The sequence below is a fragment of the Neopsephotus bourkii genome, unplaced genomic scaffold (genome assembly GCF_033783945.1).
Source record: "Neopsephotus bourkii isolate Nb327-2 ecotype Australia unplaced genomic scaffold, CSIRO-AGI_Nbou_v1 NB_745, whole genome shotgun sequence".
Taxonomy (NCBI): domain Eukaryota; kingdom Metazoa; phylum Chordata; class Aves; order Psittaciformes; family Psittacidae; genus Neopsephotus; species Neopsephotus bourkii.
In genome coordinates, this window is record NW_026901243.1 from 705,523 (window position 1) to 726,706 (window position 21,184).

At 42.1% G+C, this 21,184-nt stretch overlaps 1 protein-coding gene across 1 annotated transcript in view; it reads left to right on the forward strand.

The window, feature by feature from the left end:
• The window catches only part of OBSCN (obscurin, cytoskeletal calmodulin and titin-interacting RhoGEF), a 185,689-nt gene that overhangs the window by 33,973 nt on the left and 130,532 nt on the right, over nt 1-21,184 (forward strand). Inside the window, exons 11-22 of the mRNA XM_061354784.1 lie at nt 246-521; nt 4,939-5,214; nt 5,728-6,003; nt 6,678-6,953; nt 8,405-8,680; nt 9,193-9,468; nt 11,620-11,895; nt 12,868-13,143; nt 13,930-14,205; nt 15,294-15,560; nt 16,040-16,309; nt 16,530-16,793. Coding sequence (XP_061210768.1) covers nt 246-521; nt 4,939-5,214; nt 5,728-6,003; nt 6,678-6,953; nt 8,405-8,680; nt 9,193-9,468; nt 11,620-11,895; nt 12,868-13,143; nt 13,930-14,205; nt 15,294-15,560; nt 16,040-16,309; nt 16,530-16,793 — 3,285 coding nt within the window. The remainder of the gene's footprint in view (nt 1-245; nt 522-4,938; nt 5,215-5,727; nt 6,004-6,677; nt 6,954-8,404; nt 8,681-9,192; nt 9,469-11,619; nt 11,896-12,867; nt 13,144-13,929; nt 14,206-15,293; nt 15,561-16,039; nt 16,310-16,529; nt 16,794-21,184) is intronic.

The window sequence follows — 21,184 nt, forward strand, 5'->3', positions numbered from 1 at the left end:
GATTTCTTGTGGGGAAGGGAAGAACCTTAACTCCTGGGGTATTGATCCTTTTTCCTCAGAAATGGCTGATGTGTTGTCCTCAGGTGGTACAGAGACTGTGTCCTGTCTGACTGTATCTTAGCTGTGGGTGAGACCATTCAAAAATAACAGAGCTGTGGAAGGTGGCATAGTTTTCATTTGGCTTTGTGCACTTTGGACAGTGTAAACACACCTGTGATTTTTAGATTCCGTCTGCCTCCCCACAGAAGCAGAAGATGCGTTTATCAACAAAGACAAACTGAAGAAAGAGGTGAAAGCTGCGCTATCAGAAAATGCCACACTGAGCTGCGAGGTGGCCCAGGAGAAGACTGATGTGAAATGGTACAAGGAGGGGAAACTGATCACCTCCAGCAAGAAGTTCAAGGTGGAGTCGGAGGGCAAATCGCGTCGCCTGGTGGTGGGTCAGCTGGAGAAGAAAGATGCTGGGGAGTACAGCTGTGAGGCTGCTGGCCAGAAACTGACCTTCAAGATCACTGTCACAGGTGGGAGATGGATTTTGGTTGATATTTCATTGTCTTTTCTTTGTGTCTGGGTGTTTTCTCCTTTTTTTTTTCACTGTCAAAATATTAGAAATGCTGTTCAAATTCTTTCTGATGTTGGTCTCAATCTACCCTTTCAGTGAGGTTGTGTAGGACAGGGCAGAGGCTACATGCAGATATTCTGTTACCAGCTCCTCAACTCTCTATCTCCTTAGGCTGAGATAGTGAATGAAGATTTTTCATTTGAGGTCACTGTGTTACAGGACCTCTTCCAATCTGATTATCACTGTTGGTGTGCCTCCTTTGTTATTCTTCCTTGAAAGTCATTGTATTCTTCCCTTTTTGTTTCATCTTTTCTCTACATAATGTCCTACTTCCCAAAACAGGGTATTGCTTCGATTATTCCAGTCTGGCTGTGCAAACACAGGTGCGAGCACAGCCTCATAACTCCATGCAGCATGAAACTTTTGTAGATGATGAACAGAAATAGATACAGATCTGTGCAACTTGAATTAGATTTCTAATTAACAACATTTCCCCCAGATTTTCCTCTACCTATTTTTTTATCTGTCCTTGGATACCCAACTGTGGTTTGTAAGGCTACGAGTAGTGGTGAAAATACTTGTCTACCAAGTGCTACTTAAACAGTATTGTTTACAAGACCCCTAATTTATTGTGGCTGCACTGAGAAGGTTTTGGAGTTGATACTAGTTTATAATCCTTGAAATTTGGCATCAGCTGCACCACATGTATCTGTAATCTGCTGAAACAAAGGTGATGACTGTTGATTGCAATTTCTATGCCTGTAATGACCATTCACAAGTCCAGGAGTGTTTATTTGTATTTGCATTTCTCCATGATTAAAAACATGATTTGGAGTCTGAGAATTTAATATTGAGGTTGTTCTTTCACTCTGACCACACTAGAGATTTCTTCGGTCTCAGTTTGTTTTGCAAGAGGTTCAGTAAATGTTATCTCAGGCTCCAGGCAGCCATGTATGTATCTGGTACATTCTGAGTGATCATTTCTGAACTGGATAAAAGGAAAGGGTTTTGTTTTGTTTTGTTTTATTCATGTTCGTAAAGCTTAACTGTCTTTGCAGCCAAATACCTCTCTGTTAGCATTACAGATCAGAACAGGGAATCTATTTTCTCCTCTGCTTTCTTACAGCATACAACACACAATGCTGACAGGTCTGGCATTTTATCAGCTATGTAGAACAACTGTGTTGGGAGTCATTTCCTGTTTGCAGCCTTGCTGTGGACCTGAAGCCCTTGCTTCAGGTCATAACTCAAGTGCTGTCCCCTTGTAAAAGCTATACTGCTCTCCCACTGCCTTGGGGCATCCTTCTACTTTCATTTTATGTGCAATGTGCAACTGCTGCTATAGCGTAATATAGCGTAAAGCTCTGCTTCTCCCCATAGCATATATTGTAAACCATCAGATGTTATGAATCCCCACTCTGAGTGGTATACAGAGGGTGTGAGTTGGGGCACTCTTTATCACGAATTCTGTAGCTCATGCTTTTGGCACAGGGAACTGCCAGTTTCAGTGAAGGATGGATTACAGTAAGGCTGGATTTGAGAGGCATCTTTCAGAGAAAATGTAACATGGGCTTATACCAGGTTTTTTCTGTTAACGACAAGTTCACACTTAGCTGCTGGAACCAGTTAATACATTACTGCAGAGGTGTAGTAAAAAAAAAAAAACACGTAGAAATTGAGTGCTTTTACACTAAATTCCTCTACCTGAGGGCTATTCTTAGCTGTCTGCCTCGGAAACCAAAGGTTTTCAGTTCTTTTTCAAAATGGATGACTTCATGACTGAGCAGGGTAATGTAACACCTTCCCCTCTGTTGTAAGTGGAGAGTGCTTGCCTAGCTACCGTTGCTGTATTTCTCATGTGTACAACTGTAACATGACATGCAAGTCCTGCACTCACTGGAAAATGATCTGCTGTGAAAGTCAGGAGGGATTATGAGTACTCTGAGTGCCTGGCTCTTTTGCTGCAGAAATCCTTATCTTACCAGATTATCCCAAAGTGCAGTGGCTTTCTGGGTCTTAATTTATCCTGTTACCATTGCACTCAGAAAGCTTTTCAGGTTCCTGTACTCCAGGGCTCCACTATTAACACAAAACTTTCCATATTTAAGGACCACTTGAAGGTTAGCTGCTCAGTGTTTAATACTGGAATGGGGCCATATATTTTTTGCCTTAATACATAAGGAACCAGTTGCTGCACATCTTGGGACAGGGCTAGACATGTAGCCAAGAGCTGATCCTGAAATGTTATTTCAAGATTCATGGTATGCAGTGAAATTCTGATTTGAAGTTGGCAAAAGCTCTGTGTCCTGAAAATGGCTTTCCTCAGTTTCAGTGTAACTTCGTTAACCAGTTTCAACAGAAGTTGGAAATGTCATCCACACTGACAACTTGCTTAACTTAAAAATAAGTTTATAAGACAAATTACTGGCTAGTGTAAGTCACTTTATAAGCTTCTTGGAAGTTTTAGTCGTATTTCCTATCCCTAAAAAAATGGTTTATATTAAAGGGCAAGAATGCAGAGGACAAGTAAGCAACCCATATGGCATATTCCTGCCCTGCTAACATAAAATTTTAAATACAGCCCCCATTCAAACAGACTAGTTTTACTTGTTTAGTGCACTCTGCATATTTAGTGTCCAAGCTGTAAGTTAAAATGTTTATATTTTTGCAACCAGTTTTGAATACAGACTGTGGTGTGTGCTCAAGCTCTTTTACGTACCAAAATGCTGCTTAATCTGCAGTGGACTGGTAGGTGCCTTTGAGAAATTTTGCATCACCCAGCACAGGCCATGCACACTGCCCAGTTAATGACACCTTAATGACAATAATGTCTCCTCACACCCTTTCTACAGCCAGTATAAGCAGAGAAGCTCAAATTTAAAGCATATAAATTGTGTTCCTACGTTGGCTTGTTCCCTGCAGGACGTCTGTGTATGGACTGTGTTTTATTGATGGCAAGCCTATGATGTGGCTCCCAGGACTGCATGTAGTGCCATGGTCAGCAATCTAGGAACCTGACCTGGACTTACGCCTACTCCTTACCCTCCCAGGCAGCTGCTGCCAGGGTACAGACATGGTAGAGATGGTATGCAGAGGAGGAAGTCATCAAGGAGGAGAAAATCCTGGCATTAGGAGGCTGCAGAGAGTGACCGTGGGGAGGAAGGCTATAGCACAGGTTATGGAAGGGGTTCACCATGACTATCAGGGAGAACAAAGAGCCTCCCAGGTCATGTTAACCAGGCAACCCAGACGTCTGAGGCTGGATGTATGAATTATCTTTCATTACTGCGTTGCAACTGAATGCCAATGGCAACCCCATACACTTGCTAGTCAGTTTATCTTTGGAATTTGTGATTCTGTAGCACTGACATCATGGACTTCAATGATCAAATGCAATATTAAATCAGCATAAGGCACCTATGCTAACTCCTGGATGCTTGTTGCTACGTGATATCCATTATAGAGGCTTACCAAAAATATTTTATATTTCTCATGCAGTAAATCAGTGGAAAAAAATATGGCAGACAATTAATTTAGAGTCTTTTTGTCCTCCCACATGTCAAATGAACACTGATATAAAAGCTAACAGTGATCACACCAGTAGCTGGCAAAAGGAAAACCATTACAGTAATTGCTAAGAGATGCAATTTGTCAGTCTTACTTGGCAAGGTGACAATTGAGTCTTTTCAATGCATATACCTAACTAAATACTAATTACACAAGATACCCTTTTGATGCCAACTATACTGGTTGAGATGGAAGTTCTAAGTGGTACTGTGGAAGAAAATGATTTTTAACACTTCATTGTTGTTGCTTGTGTTCAGTATTAAGAGAAGATTCCCTATGGCCAGTTTTCTGAAAAATCAGGTTTCTGAGGAAAGAAAAGTATACTTCAAATGTTATATGGACGTTTTATGTACAATGTAGCCCAAGTATTTCTCCATATTATGGAGAAACTTTTGTTATATTTGGGGGATTGGATTAGAAGGGTATTTTCTGAACAACACCTGGCCTTGATACAAAATAGTAGATATAAATTCCTGTAAATAATGTGATAGTGAAGATGGCAACTCATAATTGTGATAAATTTAACTACTTCTAAATGTGGGGTGTAGAAATACCATAAAAACATGAGGGATTTGACTTTGTCTTCATTATAAGAAATAAGAAAATGAGGTGCTCAAGCTGTTCCTGAAGATGAGTCAGAGAGGTATGATAACTATATGTACTATATTTTGAGGGTGAACTGTTCTATGTGATAAAAGAAACTATAAAGCAATGTTACTTAAAAGAACACTGACACAAAATACATGTAATACCTTCTCGTTGTAAGCGATTTTTATGTATATTTTTTCCCTCATGTTTCCCTATTTCAGAACCAGAAGAGGCATTTGTCAACAAGGAGAAGGTACAAAAAGAGGTGAAAGCTGCGCTATCAGAAAATGCCACGCTGAGCTGCGAGGTGGCCCAGGAGAAGACTGATGTGAAATGGTACAAGGAGGGGAAACTGATCACCTCCAGCAAGAAGTTCAAGGTGGAGTCGGAGGGCAAATCATGTCGCCTGGTGGTGGGTCAGCTGGAGAAGAAAGATGCTGGGGAGTACAGCTGTGAGGCTGCTGGCCAGAAACTGACCTTCAAGATCACTGTCACAGGTGGGAGAAAATTCTCTGGCCTGGCCTTCCTGCTTCTAGGATATTTAGAAAAAAAAAGGAAATTATTATGTATCTTCTATGCAAAACAATATAAAATATTTAATATGGGGATCCATCCTGGTTAGACTTAAGGAGCTATGCATCTCTAAAGCAACAGGACCATGAACAGGTAAGTGTTGATTGCACTTCTCAATCCCCACATGCTGGTGCAACCAGAACAAGTCTTCAGTGCAGGTGATTTTCAGTGAACTTCAGAGCAGGGCAGGGGCACATTGGAGAGCAGTAGTGTGTCAGTCCAGTGGCTGCACTCACCAAAACAATACACACAAAAAAGCTTTGAAAACCAGGCACCACCACTTACCCCCTTCTCTGCCCCCTCAAAAGAAAAGTACTCACCAAAATGGTTTTAATGTTCTTCCAATAGCTTTATATGTAGTATTACCTGTAAGTCAAGGTAAGAGGATTGGGCAACATCATGTTTTAAAGAAACTCTGATTTTCTCTCTCTTTTCAGAGCCGGAAGTTGTATTTACAAACAAGGAGAAGGTACAAAAAGAGGTGAAAGCTGCGCTATCAGAAAATGCCACGCTGAACTGCGAGGTGGCCCAGGAGAAGACTGATGTGAAATGGTACAAGGAGGGGAAGCTGATCACCTCCAGCAAGAAGTTCAAGGTGGAGTCGGAGGGCAAATCGCGTCGCCTGGTGGTGGGTCAGCTGGAGAAGAAAGATGCTGGGGAGTACAGCTGTGAGGCTGCTGGCCAGAAACTGACCTTCAAGATCAGTGTCACAGGTGGGAGACATGTTGGTTCTCATCACAGAGTGGTCCATGACTTTCATTTACTACCCAGCAAAATGAATCACTCTCTAGACTCCAGGGCCTGTGTAGCAGATCATCATTGAGTAGTGAGTTTGATCAGGCAGCCAGCTTGCATGCATCCACTGTCACAGAGATGCCTATGGCTACATGTCTTCATGCACTCAACAGTCCATGTTGTTTTCTGATTTCCCAGTAACGAAAATACAGACAAATTTACATACGCTGTTGTGATTTATAAGGATTTATGACCATTTCCTGTATGTGTAGGAAAATAGATTTGGAATCACTCTCAAGAAGTACCTAGAGGGGGCAAGGCTTACATCTGGGTCCCTATGGCAGATGAGAATGGTTGCTTATTTGTGCATTACATTAAGGAACAAAAAGTCAGATTTCTTATGGATGCATGGGGGTTGGGAGAACCTTAACTCCTGGGGCATTGATTCATTTTCCTCAGAAATTCTGAGGCACAGCCCTAGACTGTAGAGAGAACTGTGTCCTGTCTGAGTGTATCCTAGCTGTGGGTAAGACCATTCCAAAACGACAGAGCTGCTGGAAGGTCTCGTAATCAGGATTTTGCATTTGACTGTGAGTGTTTTGGACAGCCTGAATGTACCTGTGATTTTTAGATTCCTTCTCCCTCCCCACAGAAGCAGAAGATGTGTTTATCAACAAAGACAAACTGAAGAAAGAGGTGAAAGCTGCGCTATCAGAAAATGCCACGCTGAGCTGTGAGGTGGCCCAGGAGAAGACTGATGTGAAATGGTACAAGGAGGGGAAACTGATCACCTCCAGCAAGAAGTTCAAGGTGGAGTCGGAGGGCAAATCGCGTCGCCTGGTGGTGGGTCAGCTGGAGAAGAAAGATGCTGGGGAGTACAGCTGTGAGGCTGCTGGCCAGAAACTGACCTTCAAGATCACTGTCACAGGTGGGAGAAAATTCTCTGGCCTGGCCTTCCTGCTTCTAGGATATTTAGGAAAAAAAAGAATTTATTATGTATCTTCTATGCAAAACAATATAAAATATTTATTACGGGGATCCATCCTGGTTAGACTTAAGGGGCTATGCATCTCTAAAGCAACAGGACCATGAACAGGTAAGTGTTGATTGCACTTCTCAATCCCCACATGCTGGTGCAACCAGAACAAATCTTCAGTGCAGGTGATTTTCAGTGAACTTCAGAGCAGGGCAGGGGCACATTGGAGAACAGTAGTGTGTCAGCCAGTGGCTGCACTCACCAAAACAATACACACAAAAAAGCTTTGAAAACCAGGCACCACCACTTACCCCCTTCTCTGCCCCCTCAAAAGAAAAGTACTCACCAAAATGGTTTTAATGTTCTTCCAATAGCTTTATATGTAGTATTACCTGTAAGTCAAGGTAAGAGGATTGGGCAACATCATGTTTTAAAGAAACTCTGATTTTCTCTCTCTTTTCAGAGCCGGAAGTTGTATTTACAAACAAGGAGAAGGTACAAAAAGAGGTGAAAGCTGCGCTATCAGAAAATGCCACGCTGAGCTGCGAGGTGGCCCAGGAGAAGACTGATGTGAAATGGTACAAGGAGGGGAAGCTGATCACCTCCAGCAAGAAGTTCAAGGTGGAGTCGGAGGGCAAATCGCGTCGCCTGGTGGTGGGTCAGCTGGAGAAGAAAGATGCTGGGGAGTACAGCTGTGAGGCTGCTGGCCAGAAACTGACCTTTAAGATCACTGTCACAGGTGAGAGGACATGTTGGCTCTCATCACAGGGCAGTCCATGACTTTCGTTTACAACAGGCAAAACTGAATCAGTCCGGACTCTAGGGACTAGACTGAATTTTAAGTAGTGAGATTGATCAGGCAGCCAGCTTGCATGCATCCACTGTCACAGAGATGCCTATGGCTAGATGTCTTCATGCACTCAACAGTCCATGTTGTTTTCTGATTTCCCAGTAAGGAAAATATAGACAAATTTACACATGCTGTTGTGATTTATAAGGATTTATGACCATCTCCTGTATGTGTAGGAAAATAGATTTGGAATCATTCTCAAGTACCTAGAGGGAGCAAGGCTTACATATGGGTCCTTATGGCAGATGAGAATGGTTGCTTATTTGTGCATTACATTAAGGAACAAAAAGTCAGATTTCTTATGGATGCATGGGGGTGGGAAGAACCTTAACTCCTGGGGCATTGATTCATTTTCCTCAGAAATTCTGAGGCACAGCCCTAGACTGTAGAGAGAACTGTGTCCTGTCTGAGTGTATCCTAGCTGTGGGTAAGACCATTCCAAAACGACAGAGCTGCTGGAAGGTCTCGTAATCAGGATTTTGCATTTGACTGTGAGTGATTTGGGCAGCCTGAACGTACCTGTGATTTTTAGATTCTTTCTCCCTCCCCACAGAAGCAGAAGATGTGTTTATCAACAAAGACAAACTGAAGAAAGAGGTGAAAGCTGCGCTATCAGAAAATGCCACGCTGAGCTGTGAGGTGGCCCAGGAGAAGACTGATGTGAAATGGTACAAGGAGGGGAAACTGATCACATCCAGCAAGAAGTTCAAGGTGGAGTCGGAGGGCAAATCGCGTCGCCTGGTGGTGGGTCAGCTGGAGAAGAAAGATGCTGGGGAGTACAGCTGTGAGGCTGCTGGCCAGAAACTGACCTTCAAGATCACTGTCACAGGTGGGAGAAAATTCTCTGGCCTGGCCTTCCTGCTTCTAGGATATTTAGGAAAAAAAAGAAATTATTATGTATCTTCTATGCAAAACAATATAAAATATTTATTACGGGGATCCATCCTGGTTAGACTTAAGGGGCTATGCATCTGTAAAGCAACAGGACCATGAACAGGTAAGTGCTGATTGCACTTCTCAATCCCCACATGCTGGTGCAACCAGAACAAATCTTCAGTGCAGGTGATTTTCAGTGAACTTCAGAGCAGGGCAGGGGCACATTGGAGAACAGTAGTGTGTCAGTCCAGTGGCTGCACTCACCAAAGCAACACACACAAAAAAGCTTTGAAAAGCAGCCACCACCACTTACCCCCTTCTCTTTCCCCCCAAAAGAAAAGTACTCACCAAAATGTTTTTAATGTTCTTCCAATAGCTTTATATGTAGTATTAACTGTAAGTCAAGGTAAGAGGATTGGGCAACATCATGTTTTAAAGAAAATCTGATCTTCTCTCTCTTTTCAGAGCCGGAAGTTGTATTTACAAACAAGGAGAAGGTACAAAAAGAGGTGAAAGCTGCGCTATCGGAAAATGCCACGCTGAGCTGCGAGGTGGCTCAGGAGAAGACCGATGTGAAATGGTACAAGGAGGGGAAGCTGATCACGCCCAGCAAGAAGTTCAAGGTGGAGTCGGAGGGCAAATCGCGTCGCCTGGTGGTGGGTCAGCTGGAGAGGAAAGATGCTGGGGAGTACAGCTGTGAGGCTGCTGGCCAGAAACTGACCTTCAAGATCACTGTCACAGGTGGGAGACATGTTGGTTCTCATCACAGAGTGGTCCATGACTTTCATTTACTACCAAGCAAAATGAATCACTCTCTAGACTCCAGGGCCTGTGTAGCAGATCATCATTGAGTAGTGAGGTTGATCAGGCAGCGAGCTTGCATGCATCCATTGTCACAGAGATGCCTATGGCTACATGTCTTCATGCACTCAACAGTCCATGTTGTTTTCTGATTTCCCAGTAACGAAAATATAGACAAATTTACATACACTGTTGTGATTTATAAGGATTTATGACCATCTCCTGTATGTGTAGGAAAATAGATCTGGAATCATTCTCAAGAAGTACCTAGAGGGGGCAAAGCTTACATATGGGTCCCTATGGCAGATGAGAATGGTTGCTTATTTGTGCATTACATTAAGGAACAAAAAGTCAGATTTCTTATGGATGCATGGGGGTTGGGAGAACCTTAACTCCTGGGGCATTGATTCATTTTCCTCAGAAATTCTGAGGCACAGCCCTAGACTGTAGAGAGAACTGTGTCCTGTCTGAGTGTATCCTAGCTGTGGGTAAGACCATTCCAAAACGACAGAGCTGCTGGAAGGTCTCATAATCAGGATTTTGCATTTGACTGTGAGTGATTTGGGCAGCCTGAACGTACCTGTGATTTTTAGATTCCTTCTCCCTCCCCACAGAAGCAGAAGATGCGTTTATCAACAAAGACAAACTGAAGAAAGAGGTGAAAGCTGCGCTATCAGAAAATGCCACACTGAGTTGTGAGGTGGCCCAAGAGAAGACTGATGTGAAATGGTACAAGGAAGGGAAACTGATCACCTCCAGCAAGAAGTTCAAGGTGGAGTCGGAGGGCAAATCACGTCGCCTGGTGGTGGGTCAGCTGGAGAAGAAAGATGCTGGGGAGTACAGCTGTGAGGCTGCTGGCCAGAAACTGACCTTCAAGATCGACGTCACAGGTAAGAGGAGATTCTTTGGCCCATCATTACCATTTCTAGGATATTTAGAAAAATTAGTATTATTTCATGAAGTTTTTTCCTTTATTGTTCGTGTTTTTGGAGACCATCACTGGGTGGCCTAGCTATAATGCGGAAATAAGTCAAATGGCTACAAATACACTCCTCTTTATATGTATGTATGCACGTGTGCAGGTAAAACTTTGTAAGACGTTTAAACAGGGAGCTGCATTCTTGGGAGCTGCTCATCACTGTAGGAAAAGGGCTACGAAAAAGGACTCACTGATTGCACATCTCCATCCTCACATGTTGGTGCAATGAGAACAAACCTGCACTGCAGATGATTCTCAGTGCATTTTAGATCAGGTTCATGGTAAAGAGTGATTAGGTATCTGCTCAATGTCTGTACAGTTTTTCTTTCTCTTGGCCTGAAGGAAAGATGTGGCAGTAAGACTTGATACATGTTAAGTTCTTTAAGGTGTCAGGAAAATGGCTATTAGGGAAAGAATTTGTTGTGGAAACTTATTTCAGGTGTATAACCCTACTGGGGCTGTAGAGTGGTAGTATGGATTCAACTTTCTAATTCCCTCTCTACCTCCTGATCCTCTTTCCAAGTTGGATGACTAATGTGTCTTCTAGAGAACAAAAGGAATTTCAACATTTGGATGTAACATGAGCTGAACTTTTCTAAAGGTCACAGTAAGGAGTATTAACATAGTCCTGAACATGTCAGTCCTGGTCTAGCACCCTTCTCACTTAACAAAATGACCTAAGAGACAACAGAGGCAGCTATTGAGAACCAAAGAAGCCAACGATACAGTTCTGTGAGACAGCATAGGACAGCTCTTGCCTCTAAAAATGTTACACTACATTCAACTTCAACCAAAGCTTTTCCTGTCTTGACTGCATCCTGCCATACAATGTTCTTATGAACCATCCAGGTGATCTTCTTGCTAACTGATGTTTATATACTAATCTTTGTGTGATTTGTGACAAAGCAACAAAAAGCTTAAAAAAAACCCAGTCAGTCAAACAAACAAAAAACGTGTCAAACCCCAGCACAAAATGGTTTTCATGTTCTTCCAGTAGCTTTGGACGTTCATTGTCAAGTCACAGGCTTGGTTTCCAGTGTTACCTGTAAGCCACAATAAGGGGATTAGGCAACATCATATCTTGGAGACACTGATTTTCTCTCTCTTTTCAGAGCCGGAAGTTGTATTTACAAACAAGGAGAAGGTGCAGAAAGAGGTGAAAGCTGCACTATCAGAAAACGCCACGCTGAGCTGCGAGGTGGCCCAGGAGAAGACTGATGTGAAATGGTACAAGGAGGGGAAGCTGATCACCTCCAGCAAGAAGTTCAAGGTGGAGTCAGAAGGCAAATCGCGTCGCCTGGTGGTGGGTCAGCTGGAGAAGAAAGATGCTGGGGAGTACAGCTGTGAGGCTGCTGGCCAGAAACTGACCTTTAAGATCGACGTCACAGGTGAGACACACTTTGTCTGAATTACAGAAGAGGATTATAGAGTAATAACTATTACAACATGACACATTTGGAATAATCAGGGTCCTTATTTCAGTCTGTAGAGCTGAGACATCATCTGATTTTCTGTACCTTGTAGCCTGGATTTCTAGAAGTGGGAATATTTGGATTTAGCATGACACAAAGGCCTATCTCATTCTCTGTTTATAATAATAGCCACAGATAAATATAAAAAAAATAATAATCAATATATTATTCATATTTCTTCCATTTCTGGGGCCCCAAAGGGTTATTCTTATGCACTGAATTTCTTAAAAGGAAACAGCCATTCAAAAATCCTTTTCCTGTTAGACTGCTCATCCCATTTCTTAAATCTGAGAGGCTGGAATGTTTTGTCATTTGCAGTTTCAGCAGCAGCATGCCTCAAGATGGGTTGAAAACTCAGCACTTTTTACAAATTTGGGCTGTTGTCTGTTTGAGGTCTCAGCCTTCTGAGATGCCTTACTATTTCTGCCAGGTGCTAAATATCCCTTTGTCATGAAAGATTCTCAGCAATTGTGCTTTGGAACAGTATTCACAAGGTGCCCAAACTGTTTCAAGTATGTCATACCAAAAGGAGTTTTGATGTTGCAACAGTCCTGGTTACCTTGCCAGCCATGATCCTGAAACCTACCTGAGCACTTGCAGGGAGATAATGGTTCCTTTGTCGTTTTGATAGTCACGCTGTGACTGTGGAAAAGACCATGAAGAATCTGTTCCAGAAGCCAATAGTTCTGTGTTGATGTCAAGGACCCTTCTGATTCTTTGCCTTCCTTGACTCTTCCCTATTTTCACAGAAGGGTAAATATTGCCCAGTGAAGGCAATTAGTTTTGGCAAGTGGCAATCTAAATATTTTCCAAGCCTGTGTACAGAAATCTGTAAGATTGATCTCATTTGAATTCCTCAGTCAATATTTTCTTCCTTTCTACATTCAGAGCCCAAACCTGCATTTATAAACCAGGAACAAGTCCAGAAGGAGGTTAATGCCGTCCTGACAGAAAGTGCCACCCTCAGCTGTGAGGTAGCACAGGATGCAACTGAAGTGAAATGGTTCAAGGATGGAAAACTTCTCATTACCTCCAGGAAATTCAAAATAGAATCTGTCGGCAAAACCCGGCGCCTTGTCATAGGGCAGCTGGAGAAGAAAGATGCAGGAGAATACATCTGTGAGGCTGCAGGCCAGAGACTGACTTTTAAGGTAGAACCAACTGGTGAGTATTCACTGTGAGGTTCTAAGAAGAAATCTGTATGGTTTAGAAGAAAGCTGGATAATCCCTACCCAGTGGCCATAGTGCAACCACCATTTTCCTTGAAGCAACACCAGTGAACCCCATCACACATTAATTTGTGCTTTTTAATCTGGTTTTGGCTATAGAAAAGCTATGTAGGTTTCTGCCTATCTCCTTCATACACCCCATTGCCCAACTTTTTACAGTGGTGGGGAGTTGAAAGTATAAGTAAGGAATCTTGAAGAGCAGCAATTGAGATGTGAGAAAGGTGAGTAAGTAAAGCTGGTCTGCTGCTTGTGTGTACCCCAAAACTGTCTGGTTTTGTGGCCAAGTGTTGTACAAGATAGAGAAGAAGCCAAGAGAAAGACAGTAGCGAAAACAGAAAACAGGCCATAAATTCAAGGTTAGCACATTAATATTTTTTTAATTTGATCTAAAATCCTAAAAATGGAAGAGGAAAGAATTATATAGGTCATCTTACTTCTGAGAAGCAAGTTTTTTTGGGGCAGTAGGTAGAATGTATATTTGCATTTCCTTTCCTTTGCTTTTTTTCTAAGCAGAAGCTCTTGGTTGCCTGACAGATTATTTTCTTTCTTCCCCCTCAGCAAATTATTACACTAGCCACAAATATTCAGCCATATTCCCTGGGTTATCACAAATTATGGATGAGCTGGTGTTACGTGTCAGGAAAAGGGAGTAATAGGAAAATGCTGTGTTAATGCTCAAATCCTTAAGTTGTTAATTTTCCTATTTTGATGACTTTCCTAGAACCAGAGGCTAAATTTGCAAATAAAGTTGTCCAGAAAGAGCCTCTCATTGTTCAAGAACATGAAAATATCACACTGACTACTTCAGTAACTCCTGAAACTGCTGCAGTAAGGTGGTTCAAGGATGGAACAGAAATCAAGGCGAACAAGAAATATGAGATCAAGAGTGAGGGTGAATCCAGGACCCTGACAGTGAACCTGGCTGAGAGCACAGACACTGCCATATACACATGTCAGACAAAGAGTGACAAGCAAGAATTCAAAGTACAGGTGAAAGGTAAGCTGAGAACATTACACAGGTCATGTCCCAACCCAACAGCTATGCTTCTCTCATGGTAGATAGAGGTGAAGTATAAACTCTTTTTAAAACTGTTACAGCCTCAAGGCTTGAATTGCTGTTACAGCTGCTGTGGCTGCCCCACCATAGGCCAGCAAAGTTCTTCTGCTTCAAAAACCCGTTTTTTATCCTTTGCTGGCCACTCAGGGTGACAAGGTAGTCTGTGACGAGTGCTTCTCCTGGCATCTGCTCTCCACTCTCATCACACTGCTCTTCCTCCTCCCACAGTAGCTGGGGCATATTAGAGCCTTAGCTCTTCTCCACTGCTCACCAGCATGACAAAGCTGATGAGGATCTAGAGGGATGTTGTGTGTGAGAGTTAGTCACAAGGGGGAACTGGACCTGAATTGTGTCTTCCTCTTTTCGTGGGATGGTGCACCTGGAACGCTGTTCTTAGTCAAGGCTAAGGCTATAAACTGACAAGAATAGTTAAGTACAGCTGATCCATGGGTGGAGATGAGAGGGGTAATGTCCCAGAGCAAAGCCCTCCTTTCTTCTCTTCAGACACTCACACTGGAGTTGTCAGCAGTTGAGACACATTCCCTCAGCAGCTCCCTTTGGAGTCATTGAAGAAACATAGTTTCTAATAGGTCATGATCTCTTTAAAGTATCACTTCAAGAGGATAGAAATCACGCTGGATTTCTCTGAGTCCATTAGCTCTGTCTCCAGTGATGGAAGAGACAAAGGTGGCTGGGGTTTATGTATCTGTACAGATTTTCAGTCAGGCAAATCAGGCTCTGACCTAAAGCACCACATGGTCTCATCAGGTAAAAGATTAGAAAGGCAATATCTAGCCATGCTTTTAGACACTGTTCTTGCTTTACATAATTATAGTCATATTAAAGTACCACGCTAAAGGAGCCTTCCTAAATTTAAACCTTTCTGGTTCCTTTCTGCCTACCCTGATCCCCCAAAGTCTTCTGGGATTGTTTATTTTATTTTTTTTTAAGCTGTCTGGAGCCAGTTTCTTAGAACACATTTATTATCTTTTTCCATTCTCACCATTTTTCCTTCTTCTGGATCTCAGAAATCCCAGTGAAGTTTGTCAAAAAGCTTGAAGCTGTTAATGCAGAGATTGGAGGCAGCGTCACCTTAACCTGTGATGTGAGCCACGCCAAAGGCAAGGTGGTGTGGCGCAGGAACAAAGCAGAGATCAAGCCCAGCAAGCGTTTCCAGATTCACGAGGAAGGGGTCAAGAGAACCCTGACAATAACAGGGATCCGGGCTGAGGATGAGGGAGAATACTCCTGCGAGTCCAGAGATGACAAGAGCACCATTACCATCACCCCCAAAGGTATATCTACAATGGTGGCAATGTAGAGGGGTCCTTGGGTTTTCTCCTCACCTATTACAACTCTGTAAAGCTGAGGTTTTTTCAGTGTTTGTGCTATCTGCTGTGTTAACAGCAAAATACAAAGCTCAGTGTCAGTGACTTTCTCAGTGTCAGTGGACTCTGCTTGAGAAGAACATAATGATTTTGAGACATGCTGAGCTCAGGGCTTCTAATATGTGGGTAAATTGACCTTCATATTGCATTTGAGGCTGGAATTAAGTATCCCAAACTTAAGATGTGATTTTACCCCCTATTTGCTTGCCACTTTTTTTCTGGTGTCTTCAGACATAAAACTTAGGCATGGGAAACATGATGATCCATTATTATGATCACTCACTCTAAATAAGAAAAATTGATGCTTCCAATAAAATCATCAAAACTTTTGGCTCTGTTAAGGTGTTTATGCCATGTCTCCTAAATGTTTTATTCTTATCCATCAGCTCCCAGAGTGGTGAAATTTGTTACCAGTCTCATCAGTGTGGTCTCTGAGGAAGGAAAAGAGGCTGTGTTCAAGTGCACTGTCTCTCCCAGTGATGCCGTGGTCACTTGGCTCAAGAATGGTGTCAAGATTGAAGCCAGCAAGAAGTATGTGATTTCACACAAGGACACTAACCACAGCCTCACCATCACTGATCTGACACTGGAAGATGCAGCTGAAATCTCTGCTAATGCTGAGGGTGTAGAAAGCACAGCCAATCTCAGAGTCCGAGGTAAGAGGTGATCATGCCCCTGTCACTGGTGCTACAACCTACGTTGTCATGTAATCTTCCTTTTGATTATGTTAGTAGGGAAATTCTGCTTTTACATCATGAAACAGGGAAGCCCAGAATGCATTTGGACTGGAGACACATGAGCCACTATTTGCATTTTCTCTGAAAGCCTTTTTCTGGATCCTCTGCATTCTTACTAATATTTCTTCTCCTTTGGCAGAGGCCCCGATCTCATTCAAGAAGAAACTGGAGCCCAAAACAGTTGAAGAGAAGGACACAGTGACCTTGGAGGTAGAGCTGACCAAGCCTGCAGAGGTGAAGTGGATGAGGAACAACATTGTATTGAAGCCCAGTGAAAAAATAGAGATCAAAGCTGAGGGAACGAAACATATCCTGGTAGTTAAGGACATCTCCTTTGCAGACCGGGGCTTCTACTGCTGTGAGAGTCCTGATGACAAGACCCAAGCCAAGATCAATGTGGAAAGTAAGTTGAATGATCTCCAGTTCTATAAATACCCTGGAGAGGGTTTGGAGGTGGATGCTGGTCTCTTCCATTATCATAATGGCTACTGCCCAACCCACCTGCCATGGGGACAGAGGGACACAACCATGGGCTTGGCCACAAGTCAAATGACTGAGAGGAGGTGTAAGCAAGAGCAGTAAACAGAGAATGGCTGTCTGGTTCCTATTGCCTCCATCTCATCAGCTCTCAGTCATGCTGTTGACCATTAAGCTTCTTAGCTGATTCTTCTCTTTCCTGTTAAATTTCTCACATTGTTCTTTCCTTTGTATGTGTCTTTAAGCAAACCATTCACTCTTCAGCCACCCATTGCCCTAATTCTGCTAAACCATTTCTTTCAGAGTATCTCTTTATATTCAGTCAGGGGTAAAAAAACTACCAGAACAAATCTTCTACTTGAGGGTGCTGCCCTTTCAAGTAAGCTAATGATGTCTGAGCTGTAGCCCTCTACTTCTGTCCTTTTCCCAGGATCCTTTTGTCATGATTGTTACAGGATAGATGAAGATAGGATTAAAGCCCTTGAGGACTATCTGATTTTGTGTGTAAAGCCCCTGCCACCAATTGGTACTGTGTAGGTCATACATAATAGGTAAAGACTTAATAACAGATTTCAGTTAAATGAAATGTTGTTATAAAGTGGAAGGGAACAATCTGTTCTCCATGTGAAAATAATGATGGGAAATAATGGACTTCAATCACAAGAAAGATCCAGGTTATACAGTAAAAGAGGTTTTAGTAGTTGGATGATTTAAGAGGTTGTCTGGAGAGGTCTTTGAGCTTTCATCATGGGTTTAAGAAAATGTTAGTGAAATATCGGTCACAATGATGTAAAGAGCTGAGTGTGTCCTAGAATGGGACAGAAGAGCTAGATGAATTTTCTAGGTCTTTCCAGCCTGATAATCTTACGGTCTTCTGATGGAATCAAAGAAATCAGAAATTAATAACAGGCTGCCTCATACAGAGCAGGGTTTGTCAAATCACATTAATGCACTGCTAAGACAGTTTAATCTTCAAAATCTTCCTAGCTGACAGTTGTCAAAAAACCACCAGTTTAGCATCCACACAGGGATCCATAACACACAGGGCAGTTATCACTTGTGTTGGCAGTTACTCATCTTGATTTCCAAACTGAACGGCTCTATCAAAAACCAAACAATAGCAGTGGCTAATAGCTTGTAGATCAGTCTTGGATTCATGAAGCCTTAATCTAGCTCATTACTTTCAGCTCCTTTTGTAGCTAACAGAAAGAAGAAACCTCCAGAGAGTGTTTAAAGATAATTAATTGAATTATCTTCTGAGTGTCTGAGATTCAAGGAACATTGCATGACTATGATCCTGATTTACAGCTAGATTCAGGTTTACTGAGTCAGTTAAATCAGGTGAAGAGGGTCAGCAGAAGATAGAAATATAGCCTTTCTACAGTCACAATGTGTTGGAAGAATACAGCGCAGTTTGCTGCTTCACCCTCTTTCAAACATTGCTCCCCAAGGCATTTGGTTCAGACTCTGGGTTATACTAATTTTCCTTCCAGCAAGATGTTTCAGCAGTTAGTTGTAGATCCAGTTACACCTGGTTTTAAGCACTGACTGTTGCTACAGCTAAGTGATAGAAACAAAACTGATGGAACTGTGTTTATACAGGAAATAATTGGATAGCCCTGATAACCGCCAACAGTGTTTTGTGTAAAGTGAGTTACACAAGCATAAATGTGTATCTGTCTCTGGTTTATAAACTTCCTATTCTGATGGAGAGAGAGGATTTTGCTGTGTGCTTCCTAGGTAGCCAGCTGCATTCTCATCACTTGCGTTTAGTGTCACTGGAAAAAATAGCTCCTCTGTTGATGAACCGAGATGGTTTCACACAGTGATGGAAACTCATGGACCATGAGCAAAAATAGGAATCAGCTTGCTATAGCAGGGAATTCTTTTTGCATATGATTATCCAAGCCTTATTTAAGAGATGAAGCAGGAAAGGGGCCATATACAAGAACCTCACTAGACTTACTGGATTCTGCATCCAAGTCCTCCAACTTAGATGGCACCAAGCTCTCACTCTGCCTTACAGCAAGAGAAAGACTTTAAAAGCAGAAGTCTAAAACTGTGCTCCACTTTTTGGCATATAAGCAAAGAATCTCTTTACAGAGGAATGTGTAAGAGCTTACATTGAGGTCAGCAGAAGTTCTTTAAATGCTCACAGTCTGGGGAATTAAGCTACTATTATTTGATGCTCAGCTTTAGTCTAAAAAGCATGATTTCAGAGGAGCTTTTTTAAAAAAGAAAGCCATCAAGCTGGACTCATACTGTTTGGTTTGGGATTGCTTTTGGAGCAAGGTAAATAATGAATAGCTATGTGAAAATCTGTTGATTTGCTCCAGTATAAAAGCTGCTTAATCAAAAGATAAGCATCTGTAATGATCTTAAGATACCGGGAGGTCCTAAAAACAACTTCTCAAACCAACAACATATCTGGTTGAGTATCTATTTTCAGTTGTGACCAAGAGGAGATGTTTGTTGAAGACTTAAGTCAGTCACGGGTGAAGTGATCCTTCCTCTGATTAACCTCTAAGTGTTCAGCAGGGAACAGCAAAATTAGGTCAATTAATTATAGTAGAAATTATACTGGGAACATGAGTATGAAATTTCAAATCTCTTGACATAAAATATTGTCTATTAAAAGAAATCCTGTAAAAATTTTAACAATCTACTGTTGCTGCTTTATGAGAAGACTTTTGTAAAAAGTAGTTTGTTTTTTTTTCCAATGCTATGTACAGGACCGGGTGAGGATATATCCAGGCCACCTTCTGAGTTAGAAATTGCTATGCTATTTAGTTAATGCCTTTGCAAGTCCTTTTCACAATCTCTTTGGAGTAATTTCAATTTGATCTTTGGTCCATTCACTGTTTGAGTGGTTGGAGTGTTTACTAGCTTAAGGAAAAGGTTAGATGGTGACAGGTCTAAACACACTGTGTTCAGTTTAGGTAAGGTCCCTAGTGGGGGATAGGTACTAGCCACAAAATCAGATCAGAAATCAGGGGCTGATGCAGCTTCTAACCAGAAAAGCCAGGAGAGCTGGTGTTTAAGTTTTCAAAGCAAAGAATAAGCTGCTGGAAGTGTCTGTACATCCATCATTTGTCTGGTTAAGACATGTTCTTGGTGCAAATTTGAGCTTAAGTGGTTGTGACCTTGGAGAAGACCATGAGAGGGGGAATCAGTGTGGTTTCCTTGAGAGAAGAGTTACACAGGATCCTACAAAGGACGTGTGCGTTTCTCCCTAAAGGAGTTATGATTTATAACAAGCAACAGGGGGGGGACACAAAAAAAATGTAAGGAGACAGCATTACATGGAGTCTGCTGCCACCCTCCTGGAGACAGCCATACTGTGCTTCTATCCAGTTTGCTGATAAGGCCATAATATATTCACATCACCTTTGTCGGACCTTTGGAGAAATAGTTTGCGTCCTGTTGTCACCATGTAGTGTAAGGACAGGTGCCAATAGGAGATATTTGAGCCTCCGAGAGGCTCTGGTGTCATCAGCTCAGGAGCTGGGTCTAGACCATGACCACAGAACAGAGCCCACAGCCCACTCCTGCTGATATTTGCATTCAGATCCTGGCTGAGTGGGGATTATCTCTGTTAAACATGCACTAGGAAGGTCAAAATAGGAGGCTCATAGAGAATTATTGTGAATTTATGTGTCTGTAGAGGTCTTTTGTTTGGTTGGTTTTTTTTTTATAATTGTCAACTGAATTTATTTTAAGGGTGAGAAAATTTTAAACAATGCATTTTACTGGCTGATGGAATATTAATGCCTTGTAGTAACAACAGATAATATTCACTCAAAACAGATGCTGTGAGGGGTCACCACACTTCACACCATGTCATGGGCTAGTTTCTGTTTGGGTGTTTTTTGCTTTTTTTCCTTTTACCAAAAGCTTTTCTGCTTCCTACTATTTCCCTCTCTCCCTTTTTTTGTTCTAGTTGAAAAACTGCACAATATTGTTTATTCTTTTATGCTCTATTAGTGATCATCTTTATCTTGAATCATACCTAAAGTATTTTCAGCAGCATCTCTCTTGTACAGCACAGGGATGTATAAATAATAAGTGTTATCTTATTCTGGAGTGTTTCTGCCTAATGGTTATTGGTGACCACCTCACCCAGCACAGGAGCATCTCTGGTCCCCTTTGTGTGTGTGTACAATTTCAGAGCTTATTTCTGGTCTAGACAGTGAGTGTGGTGGACCTTGATAGAAAAAGGGACAGTTTGCCCTTTTTCTGCAATGTTTGCTTGACTTGTTTGTCCCAGCTGAAAACATCCATTTTAAGAATAGCAGCCATGTGAGCAGTATAGCCACA